The sequence below is a fragment of the Cervus canadensis genome, chromosome 7 (assembly GCF_019320065.1).
Source record: "Cervus canadensis isolate Bull #8, Minnesota chromosome 7, ASM1932006v1, whole genome shotgun sequence".
Lineage (NCBI taxonomy): Eukaryota > Metazoa > Chordata > Mammalia > Artiodactyla > Cervidae > Cervus > Cervus canadensis.
Genome location: NC_057392.1, coordinates 49,275,450 through 49,287,873, shown reverse-complemented (window position 1 = coordinate 49,287,873; position 12,424 = coordinate 49,275,450). Strand labels below are relative to the sequence as shown.

The following is a 12,424-nucleotide window of genomic DNA, read 5'->3' as shown; positions in this document are numbered from 1 at the left end:
CAGAGCTAAAGTTTTCACGGGAAAAATTCAAGGCACAATCAGGCATTTGCCCTCAGACAACTTTTCAAAAATTCCTGCATCTCTGGGGAGAGAGAGAGCTCCTGTTGACCTCAGCCAGGCTTGCTCAGCTTGACATCATGGGACATTTGGGAGATGAGGCCAGTGGCGGCAGCAGCATGTGAGAATGTTGTGTTATCGACGGGGAACACTTTTCCCCTGGGCTCATGCGGTCATCTGTCTGATATGCTTGTGGGTGGAGGTGGGCAGAGGGGAAGGGTGTGTCCAGTCACCGGCGACAGAAAAGAGCCATGAGGTCATCAGAGTCCAAGGATTTCCTCGCTGACCGGTGGCAGCAATTGTCTTCCCAGCTTGCATTCCCAGGGGTTCACCTCCGCTCCCATGGAGGGTTCTGATACTGGGATTCCTGCTTTGGACATATATTTTCTTCTATCCGATAGCCAGATAGGGGTTTATTATTTGGCAAGAGATTTGAGTTTTAATGCTGAGAAGTGCACAGATGACAACTCCTTCCTGTCTCAGCCTTCCTGAGAAGCCCCCTTGCCTCGCATAAGCCCCTGCTTAGGCACCACTGTGTGGGCAACCCTCTACCCTCTTTGCACACACCCTCCCCATGGGTCCCTTTCTTGGCATCTCATGAGGATTTGAGATTCCTCCCCTCTCTCCCACTCCCAGATCTCCTGAATTTTAAAACTTGAGGATCTGTGTGATGGGCAGGCCCTGGTGATTCTGCTGCATTGAGTTTGGGAATCATTCAGCCAGCTGATCTCGGGGACAGATTTAGCTCTGGCATTCTTGGATTGAAATGTTCTGCGGGATAGCAGGCCCCAGGGAGTAAGCCCCAGCCTCCCACTGGCACAGTTGAGTTCTAATAATCATTAGCTCTCTGTCTTCTTACTTTAGTGATTCTTAACCCTGGCAGCATATCAGAATCATGTGTGGAGTTTTACAAAAATTACATATGATTTCTAAGCAGAGGGTAGATGTGGGGCGGGGGGGTGGGGGGTGGTGGTTCTCGTCTCTTTTCTAAAAAGCAAAAAAGGGGCTTTATAAACCCCAGCAGTGGTTTCATCAGAAAGTTATGTGTTTGCACCTGCTAATCTCTTTGGGAATCTACCTAGTGAGGACCAGTCATTTGGGGCCACAGAGGACAGACAGCCTTCTGAGCAAAGAGGGGCATGGGAACCCCATGATTTGCCCAAATGACTTCTTTTAAAAGAGTAGCCTTCTTAGGGAAAGGGATGTGCTCAGATGCTTTAGGTTCCAAGAAGATCAAAGAAACCTCGGACCCTTGGGTAGATCGTTGCAGGGAAGGAGGTAGGAGAGGCAATTCTGGCTCTGCCAGCTGGTGGGGCTGGAACCGGGTCTGACTCAGCATTGTGGAGCCAGCTGGTGTCCTGGGAGGAGGCTGTGGGGGCGAACTGCTGTATTAGGAGACCACAGTTAGCAAAGGGGAAGGCAGTGGTTCCCTCTCCAAGGGCTAGGGCTGGGCCTGAGAAGCTGCTGGGAGCATCGGGGCACCAGTTGAGGCGGCGGCAGGACCAGCGTCCAATAGTGACACCATGAGGCAGCTAGCAGACACAGCACAAGTTGTGATATATGCTAATATTTCTTTGGTGTGGTTAGACCAGCACCGATCTAAGTGCCAAGCCCTTATTCATTCCTTTAGTAACAGCTCTGTGAGGGAGTTATTATCACCCTTTTGTAAAGAAAAGGAAATTGAGGCACGGAGGTTATAAGAGAGTAGCCGGCAGGCTGTGAACTGGGCAGTCTGGCTCCAGAGCCCCCATCCTTAACTGCCAGACAGGCCTCGCTGCCTCCATAACATTAGCCACTGTTTCCTGAGTGCTTACTACATGCTATTAGTTCTCTGTGCTCACCACTATCTTATGAGGTAGGAGCTGGTTTTCTTCCCATTTCACAGATAAGGAAAGTGAGGTTCACAGATTTATTAGCGGACTGCTCATCATTATTCTCTCCCATTCTGGGAATGAAGGCCAGACTAATCCCACATAATCTCACCATGGTTCCTCTGTTTTTTGGAACTTCTAAACCTTTAGGATTCTTAGAAAACTGCAGTTAAGTGAGACTCTTGACTAGGGGATCCTAGGCCTCTTGCAATAAAACAAGTGTGGTCTTTAGAGGGGAACTGGAAAAACAAAAGTGAGACAATATTTCTACCTCCAAGCAGATCACACCAATTTCAGGAGTCCTGCCCCAGATTTACTGAATGAGACTGCATGAAGGGTGGGGCCAGGAAATGTGAGTTGAAAACAAAACCAAAAACAAACCACAGGTGATGCTGGTGCACAGTCAGGGCTGAGAATTACTGCCTTTATTTCACAGTAGTATTTTACATCCTCAGTGACCCAGCAGCAGTGGTTTCAGGAACTGTTTCTAGTTTCCAAATCCTCCTGCTTAGAAGGAAGCTGCGGGTGGGAGCTGACTAGAGGGAAGGAGCTGGCTAAAGACTGGGGACAGAGAAGCCAAGCCCAGGAGGCCCAACACTCACAACCACGTGCTCTGTGTTCATGCCCTCTGCTGTCCTTCTGTACTTGGAAACCAGTCTGTTGAAAGACAGTCTCAAATGTCTTATTCTTGGTGAACACTTCTCCTGTCCAGCTGGCCCTCCTGGCCTTGCTGCCACAAAGGCTTGCACCCTGGGAGACCCAGCACAACACTCCTTCTATGTTCTCCCCGCACCGGGCAAGACATGCTGGCAGGACTGGGTAATTTTTCACCTGCTCCCTGGCCCAGCAGGGTGTCTGAGACATAGTCCACTCTCAGCAGTGCTAGCTGACTGAGCAGAAGAGAAAGGAGGAAGGGAAGGGTGAAGACAGAGGGATGGGGAAGCCAGAAAGGGCCAAGTGCTGAGCAAGGATGGAGGATGGCCAGCGAAATTGTATTTAGTGCTGACCCCTTGAGCATTTGTGACCTCTGTTTGGACCCACGGAATATGCCAGTCTAGGCTATCTCCTGGCCACCCAGGACCGACAGAGTTAGGAAAAATTTTATGACTTCACCAAGAAGCATGACTTACTTGTGTGGATGCTTCTACTAACCCTAGGAGATAAGTAGGGTAGATGTTAATAACCTCATTTTATATCTGAGGAAATGAAAGATCAGGAAGCTAAAAAACAGGGATTTTCCTGGAGGTCCAGTGGTTAGGATTTTGCACTTTCACTGCAGGGGACCAGAGTTCAATCCCTGGTTGGGGAACTGAGATCCTGCATGCTACATGCCAAAAAAAAAAAAGGAAAAGAAAGTTAACTAATATGGTCAAGGTCACATGACCAATAAGCAGAGGATCGGATAATCCAAATTCCTTGCTAGTTCAAAAGTAGCTTAGATTCTTAAAATTGGAAGAGCCCTGGAATATCATCTGATCCATCTCTAGTCAGTAATGCCCCTTCCCCAAAACACTTCAGAGGAGGGGTGATGGAGCTGTGTGGGATAACTTTTAGTACCAGGGAACTCCTTGCCTCCACTGCAGCTGGGACAGAACCAAAGGCAAGTTCTTTTTGCACCAGCTCAATCCTCTCCTCCTGAAGATCAGCCAAAGGCATGGCTCCCTTTCCACTCTGTCCACTCTGCTCTACTGCCCCTGAGATGCCAAGGCTGACATCCAGGACTGAGTGGGGGCCCTCCTGTGTGGCGCGCTGACAGAGGGCCACCCATGCTCACTCAGCCAGGACAGCGACTCAGCCGGAACAATGTGGATGAGTCACGACTTGCCTATGGGGATCTATTTCCCAGTTACAGTATTTCAAAGGGGCAACATTCTCAGCCACTCTCTGCCTGTTCAGGAGAAGTTAGAGCATCTCAAAGCATCTCCATCCTGCCTCCTCAGAAGTTGGAAAGGTTTTACTCATACAACCTCATAATAAAAATGTACTCAAGGTGGGAGGGAGGCTCAGGAGGGAGGGGATATATGAATACGGCTGATTCACATTGTTGTACGGCGGAATCCAACACAACATTGTAAAGCAATCATCTTCTAATTAAACATAAAATTTTAAAAAATGTTCTCAGGGTCTAAAAGACATCCAGGTGAGTTTGGCCTGAAGAGGAGGGAAAGCTACAAAAGAAATTGCTTCATGCTTAGGGAGTCATGATAATGACTGACAGTTCGATGGCCTTTGGGAGTTGAAAAACCCTTTCATGGTTTGTTTTCGGGTTTTGCAACCTATCAGTAAGGCAGATGGGAGAAGAGGAAATAATTTTGTGTCTGTGTGTGCAAACAAGAATAAGAGAATCGGTCCCTGAGCTGGCGAGTGGTGGTATCAGGACTTGCCCCCAGGCCTTCTGGGTCTGAGGTCGCTGACTTTGGCCAGGGGGAGGGACCACCCAGGCGCTGACAGTGCCAGGCTCGCACGCGCTGCCGCTCAGGCTCCGCGCCAGCCACTCCCGCTGGGACTGTGGCAGCACTTCTGAGTCTGGCGCTTTATTGCATACTATCTTATCTCAATAGGAAAAGGCAATTCAGGGGAAGAATTTCCTTGTCACCGTGCTCCCAGCTTTCCATTGTTCAGCTTTCTCAGCCCTGGTTCATCCCCTGGGTCTGACAATTACTCATATCCATGGAGGTGCCTTATCAGGGCTGTCTAAGATACAGGGCCTATTTTTCTCTCAGTACCAGATAAACTGGAATCTGTTCACCCTTTATGGCCTGATATCATCCCACAATCAGCCAGCTCAGAAGCCAGTTTGCACAGGGAAGCTGCTTGAACAGCAGTCTCTAGTAATCCAGTAGTTTCCTTCACAAAGCCCTAGAATTTCAGGGTCCTCTACAGGCCAGGGTGATGGAGAGCCACCTCTTGGTGAAGCTGACTGTGAGAGTCTTCACTCCTGTACTTCCGCCCTTAAATTTTACTCTGAAAAACTTCCAACCTACAGAAAAGTTGCAAGAATGATATGATGCACATGCTTATACTATTCACCTGGATTCATCAGTTGACCCCATCTCATCACGTTTGTTTTACCTTTCCTATATAGCTGAACAATACATACTTTTTCTTGTTTGACCATTTCAAAGTGGCCAAATCATGATGCTTCTCTTCTAAATAGCTGGCATGTCTATCTGAAGAATAGGGGGTTCTTCTACACAACCATAATACTATTATCACTCTCAAGAAAATGAAATAATAATGTTAGCTAATATGCAGCACATGCTCCAATGTCCTCCATCTTGGTAATATGAACTTCATATCCTGGTTAAGGTGATATCCTCACATCACCCCCACAGTAATATGCAGATTTCATCATTGTACAGGGATCTATTTCCATTTGTAACTAATAAAGTAATTAGCAGGGTGTGATGAAATAAAATCTCTTTTAAGACAGGACAAGAAAACTTAAACATAAAATCCTCTCTCTGCATCCAGTTGCAACTCCTCCCTCTCCTTAATGTGCAGTGAGTATCTGCAATACACATACACCAGAACTTCTCAATGATGGGAGTGCCTCTTAACTGTAAAGTTCACTTTTACCCTTGTTTCCAACACTAGTTATGTAAATTCCTTGAATATCTGCACTTTTCCCCAATTGGGGAGTCCCCAATTCCCCAATTCGAGCTAACTTTAAGCCCACTTTGCACAAGTTTACCTGGACTACGTAAACTTGGTGAACTTTATGTAAAACATTAGTATGTCATTTTGATGTATTTACTGCCCTTTGTCTTAAGAATGACTTCTAACAGAAGGAACAGCTCTCAGAGCTTTCTGAGAGTCTGTTTCCTGGGTTATAATCTTCAGTATGGTTCAAATAAAATTCCCTTATTTTCTTCTTAAGTTGATTGTTAACTGAATTTTCATACACAAGAGGTACTTTGTAACCCTGTGAATATCTTCTCATGAGTTTTTAGCAATTATTGAGGTCCTTGCCTGTCAAATATTATTATGATGGATCACTTTGTTTTTAACCCCCCCAAAAAATATTCATTATGAAAAAGGTATAAAATACTGAAAAGTATAATGAAAATATAATTTCTACAGCCACACAGAGAGCAAGATGAAAATACATGCACAATACATAGTTACTTATAAGCTTCCTCTTCTAATATTTACTTCCTCTTCTAATATTTACATGAATGTTATTTGGGGGAGCATATAGGTATTTATAACTTTCTTCAGTTTATTTTGTATAATTATATGATAAACAATACTAATTTTAAAAGTTTATAATATTCTGTAACAACCTATGGGGAAAGAATCTGAAAAGGAATCTGAAAGTAAATCTGATTTACTTTATTGTACAACTGAAACTAACACAACATTGTAAATCAACTATACTCCGATAAAAAATTTTCTAAATGTTAATGAAGCACCAAAAAGTATTAAAAAGCATAACATTTACAAATATATCCACGACAGTTACTTATGTATATTAATATATATATTTTTTCATATGCCTCTTTTCTTATTCATACTAAAGAAAGTGAAAGTGTTAGTCGCTCAGTCGTGTCTGACTCTTTGCAACCCCATATACTGTGGCCCACCAGGCTCCTCTGTCCATGGAATTCTCCAGGCAAGAATACTGGAGTGGGTTGCCATTCTCTTCTCCAGGGGATCTTCCTGACCAAGGGATCGAACCCACATCTCCTGCATTGTAGGTGGATTCTTTACCATCTGAGCCACCAGGGGGCTCAAACTACAGAACTCTCAAAAAAAAAAAAAAAAAAATCTGTCCTTTTAGTCTTCCCACCTTGCTTTTAAACAACAACTAGGCTTTCATATTTTCTCAGGGGCTCTCTCCTGTCTGTTTTCCCTGGTTTGAGAATCATTGCTATCTGGTCTCCCTTTATTGTTCTTTGGTCTTGAGGGATGTGATGATCAGCAACGAGCTGGAACTACAGCAGCTGCTTGAGCCAAGGGATTTCTCTTGAAACCAAAGGTTTATGCTGCAAACTTGAAAGGGAAGAGAATTTAGAGGGAAATATTTTTAAACTGGGGAATGTATTCAACTGCTTCTACAGTAAAGAAACCACTACTACAAGAATCCACATAATCCCCTTACTATAGAAAGTCTCATAAAAAGACTCTTTTGATATTGTCAGTGAACAATGTTTTAAAAATAACTGCTAATATTGGCACACTCTCTTGGATTCTCTTTTTGTTGCCTGACATTGTCTTCTGCAGATTTTTCTTTTCATGTTAGAACTGGGAATTCAAGTTGTGAGAATGAGCAAGCCACTCAGGCACTGAACTAGGTGATTTCAAGGTAATTCAGATCTGTTCCTCTATGGTCTTCTAGGTCTAATACCCAAATAGCATTTGTTCATGAAAGTATAATGTTTAATCTTTCCAAACAAGTGGGGTTTTGAGGCTTTATCACTTTTGCGCCTGTTTTAAACACATTTATGAAAACATCTCACACAAATAGAAAGGCTTTAAAAGTAATTTCCTTAGGGCAATGTTCTCAAAGGATCACTTGAGGAGCTTGTTAAAGATTCCCAGACCCTGGGACTTCCCTGGTGGTCCAGTGGTTAAGACTCTGCACTTCCAAGCAGGTGGCTCCATGTCTGGTGGAACTAAGATCCTGCATAACTCAGTGCTGCAAAAAACAAACAAACAAAAACAAATGAACAAAAAACAAACCCCCAAAGATTCCCAGGCCCTGCCCAGATCTAGGAAATCACTGGGGTGGAGCCTAAGAGCCTATTATTTGAACAAATATCACACACACCAGAGCTTTAGGACATACATATTCCATAGTGCACTTGCTGATCAGAAAGAAAGGCCTGTGGGATAGCTCTTCTCACATGAGATCAGGCTGTCCTTGGGAAAGACAGTGGCAGCTGCAGTGCAGGAGAGCCCTTTTTCCGGTTGTGGGTTTAGAAAATCTCTGAGACTTGCATTGGAGATGCTCCAAGTACTAGGACACCTGCAGGAGAGATAAAAGGATGAGGGTCAAGGTCAAGTCCAGAGCCCAGGAAGGACTAGCTAGGCTGCTCTGAGAGCAGATGCGACCTGTTGCAGGCAGGACTTAGAAGCTGGAGGCTAGATCAAGAAAAACAGCAAGAGGAAAGGGCCCTGGCACAAAGGATTCCACAGTACAAGCAGGATGTAAAGACAGTTTTGACGAACAGTTCTCAACATCCCGTGGTGTCTCATTAGCTTGTACTTAATGGAAGTTGGAGATAATCTAGCCAAGAAAAACAAAACAAAAACAGTATAATCTTGGAAGCTTATGGCTGGAAAGCACGTTTGAAATCAAACCCAAAGGAGAAAACTGCTAGAACAAAGCAGTCTTTAAAAAAAAAAAAAAAAAAAGAGTGGGTGGGTGGACCATTGCGGGCAGAAGGGAGGAGCAGGGCACGATGTTTTCCTTTACAAGCTTTTTGTTACAATCTGATTCTCTTTTTAAAAACCGTGTACCTGTACTATTAAAAAAAAAAAAAAAACCGTATCTTAAATATATTTAAAAACAGAATCTGCTCTGCAGTACACCCTAAAGGATGCTGAACGATCTCAAATACTTTGAGAAGGGTAATCTCGTGATTATCCCCTTACAAAACAAGCGGTGTGAAATGTACCCCAGGAGCCGTCCTCTGCAGTTCCCCCAAGGCCCGGGCGCGGTGGCGGTGAGGTAGGAAGCCGCACACAGCGGGGACTGCGGGGCCGGCACATGCCGGATTCGCGACTCGCGTGAGGCGGTGGCTGCACAGTGCGCACGCGCCGAGCCGCACAGGCCCTCTCTTCCCGGAAGTTGGCGGGCGGTGGTTTGAATGGATCGCAGGCTGCTGGGGTCTGGCAGAATCCCAGAGGGAAAGGTAGCAAGTAGGAACTGGGAGTCACTTCTCATGGTGCCACTAGGGGCCTCCCTCCCCGTCACAACCTGTGGAAGCCACTTACTGCCCCACTAAGGCAGTGTGGAGGGTGAGAAGGGGGCGAGCGCCCTTGAGCCAGGATAGGGACTTAGCTCTGCTGCAATCACATAAGAAAAGCCTTTCTTTTTCTTAATGATTGATGAGTTCTTTTTCTGTCACTGTGGAAAATATTATTCATATATCATATTTAAGACTTTTCAGTACTGGAAGGAAACTGCAGACATTTTTAATGTCATATACTGTGATCTCTTGTTACAGCAAAACTTGGACTCTTCATAAAAGGGGGATTTTATCTTAAACGGATAGTAAAATCCAAACAGAGAGAAGTACATATGATATAATGAAACCTATTTTTAAAGTGTATCTAAAATTTCTCTTGATAGTGCCTCTTTCTTAAGAGTTTATGAACATGTCAGTCTTCTGTAGGAAAGAATTCACTGGCATATTCATAAAAGGGAAAAAAGGACAGAAATTTGTCCTTTCATTTTATAGATGAGGAAATTGTGACCAGAAAAGGAAATGACTTGACAAGGATCTCACTGAAGCAGACCTAGGAACTGGAGTCCAGCCATGCTTCTGGCCTCTCCTGGCTCCGAGGGAACTCATACCCCATTGTAACAATCACATGTGAGTGTGGCATCAGGAGATTGTTCATACATCTCTTCATCATACTGAAGTACTGGGGGAGATAAGGGGATTGGTTCTCAGGGTCTAGACAGATTTTAAGAAAATTTTACTGATAACAGTTCCCCCTAAATCCCAAAGAAAGATTTCTTTTTTGGGGAGATTAAAATGGGTGAAATTTTTTTTTTTTTTTTTTTTAAGTAGCTTAAGCAGGGGCCTGAAAACCACTCAATCACTTATTGGGGTTGTCAGGCTCTTCACTCCTCTGAAGTTTCTTCCATCTGACGGTGTGATTCTTTGGTTACCAACTGGCTTTTCGGACATATGTAGCCAGGAATTATAGGGAGGAAGGAAACAAATCCTTCTTCAATGTCTACTTTGAGTCATGAGTGTTAGTAGTGTTATGCATTCCATACATATTACTTACTCTTCACAACATGCTTTCTAGATAGCTATTATTCTCAGTCTACCCCAAGAGTTCACCAAGTTTAAGTAACAAGCTCCAAGCCATGCAGATAAGAGGCAGCACAACTACTATTATACCATCTCTTGTGTTCAGATGAATGGGTAGGAGAGGAGGGTTACACAATTGGTTCCCACCTTCTCCCTAGTGTAGGTAACCTCTTTGCACTGCTCTGTGAGTCTTCAGGGCAATTAACTCCCATTATCATCCTGGTCTGACTGAGTTAGGGATGGAGGTGCAACAGAGGCCCAGGGCAAGAATCCTCTTACTAGGAGGAAGGCATTTTGGCTGGCACTTCTTCGCAAAGGCTCCAGAGTTACAGAACTTCAAATAACAGGCAGGTTCTCATTAAACAATGAGGCCAAACTTTGCTTCCAAAATTCTCAGTTTAAAGGTTCACTCTGGATGAAGAGACTTGGGAGTCTGTTTTGAGACAAGCTCGGACAATTATAATAAGAAATGGTTTGTGAAGGAAGAGGCTGGGACAATGGGTTCTAAAGAGATGGTCAACATCTAGAGCTCAAGCAATTTGTGCTGGTCAAAGCCAGCAAGATCACTTGATGTTCTTGAATGAATGGACATTCCCATCAGGATCCAACCAATTTCTGGGAGCATAAGCCAGTCTCCCCTTGGGGGGAGGGGACTTGCTAAAGGCAAACTCCAAGGATGTCATCCTATTCCCATGCCTTTTACCTTTCCAAAGATAAACGCTTTTTCTTCCCTGCTGTCACCAGATTAAACACACTCCCCAAGTTCGTACTGTATCCATGACTGTACATTTCTGCTTCCTGAAAAGTTGTGGCTGTAGGGATGTAAAACTGACCAATCAGCTGTGGCTGATCTGAGGCATGCCAGCCAGCTTCCTACTCTATCTTCCAGTAGCTACCAGTCAGCTATAGAATTAAGTACCAACTCCCAGTTCCTCTCCAGCCTCTTCCCCTCTCTCTACTCCCATTCTGGCTACATCAGAGTCTTCTTTCCTTGGCTAGATTCCCCCCTTCCCTGCTTCCAATTCTCTGTGTGGTTTCATCTTCTGGAATGTTCTCCTAACTCCCTAACCCTGCCCCCAACTCAAAGTTTCATCTTCCATCAAAGTACAGCTTCAGTGATTAAGATCACAAAGCAAGACCAACTTTAGCAAACTCCGTTACAAGACAACCAGGAAGAAAAAAAAAAAAAGACAACCAGGGTCCAAAGCAACTGGATAAATAGGGTGGCTTTAGGTTCACTTCTAGTTCACAGGTCACCCAGGGAATTGATTAGAATCTATGCAGAGACCTGTGGAATCAAACTGCTTCCCTGAGGCACCCCCTCTTTCATGCTGGTGGGACTTGCACTACCCCTTTGGAGCAACTGGGCAGCTGCAGCTGAATCACACAGGCTGCCAGGGGCCAGCCAAGAGCAGAGCTGTGTTTCTTGGCATTTCTCCCAGATCCCCTCATGGCCGACTTTGAAGGCTGTGCTGGGATTCAGATGTATCCCTGAGCTCCATGGTGAAATACTGTAGTTCTCTCAATCAGGATTTATTCATTCCAGTGTTCCTCCCACCTTAGCTCCAAAATAAACCTGCAAGAGGATTTTGGTGCTTGAATTTAACACTTCCGGCCATGCCTCTTACCCTTTGCGTGCTTTCAGCTACCTTCTAAGGCAGACAGTCCCATCACCTGCAGACCCTGCTCCAGCACACACTCTGCCAGATTGGAGCAAGTCCTCGCACCTAGAGCAATTAGCTTTGCTTGCCTTTGCAATACCAGTGATCTTGTAAACACTTGGCTGATCAAACAGTCCTCTCTCAACTTTCAGCAGGAAACTCTACTGGGTTACCGGAGGGCAGCAGCCAGGTCCCATCAGAACTTGTCATTGTGTCCTAGACACCCAGACTATGGGCCCACTGCTCGCTAGGCTTAGCCAGGTCTTGCAGAATGGGGCTTTACTGAGATTCAAACATATTAGCTGCTTGTTAGATGAACTCATTCACAGCAGATATTCAGAGTATGGCTGACTCCAAAGGGAAAAGGAAAAGAGGGCCCAAAGTCCTTTAGATTATATGTCAAAGCACGAGTGGTTTGTGACAAACTGCAGATCCTTAGAACAAACTTTGGGCATATTCAAGTCTGTCCAGTGGGCCCAAAGTCTTAGCTCCATTCTGAGCCATAGTGCAGACCATCCAAGCTCCATGACAGCTCCTGGTTCCTCACTTTCATGGGCAGCCTTGGCAGAAGCTTAATTCCTACCATGGCTGTCCCTGCAGGTTGATCCCTGCTCAGCTCCTGACAAATGCTTGACCTTGGTCTCTGGGCTGCTGAGTTGGCTCCAGAAAGTGTTATTCATCAGAGGGCAAGTCCACTGGCTTCACAGACCACCTGTGTACCTGTGATCTGAGTGTCTCCATGCTGTCTTTGTTCCCTCCAAGGTTTACATCTTCAGGATCCCACTGTGGAAAGAAGACACAAGAGGTACCTTGGTGGACTAGACCCTTCCTATCTCTTACG

The 12,424-nt window shown here is 45.0% G+C and overlaps 1 protein-coding gene across 9 annotated transcripts in view; it reads right to left on the bottom strand.

Moving 5' to 3' along the window:
• Nucleotides 1-6,588: 6,588 nt before the first annotated feature.
• Nucleotides 6,589-12,424, bottom strand: part of TMEM44 (transmembrane protein 44) — a 48,711-nt gene continuing 42,875 nt past the window's right edge. For 4 of the 9 annotated variants that reach the window (XM_043473317.1, XM_043473320.1, XM_043473321.1 and 1 more), the window contains one exon: nucleotides 11,440-12,366. In XM_043473317.1, coding sequence (XP_043329252.1) covers nucleotides 12,256-12,366 — 111 coding nt within the window. In that variant the 3' untranslated portion in view covers nucleotides 11,440-12,255. Of the gene's footprint in view, nucleotides 7,570-7,719; nucleotides 7,900-11,439; nucleotides 12,367-12,424 lie in introns of those variants that run through there. The other 5 variants (XM_043473322.1, XM_043473324.1, XM_043473318.1 and 2 more) reach the window with 4 other exon arrangements.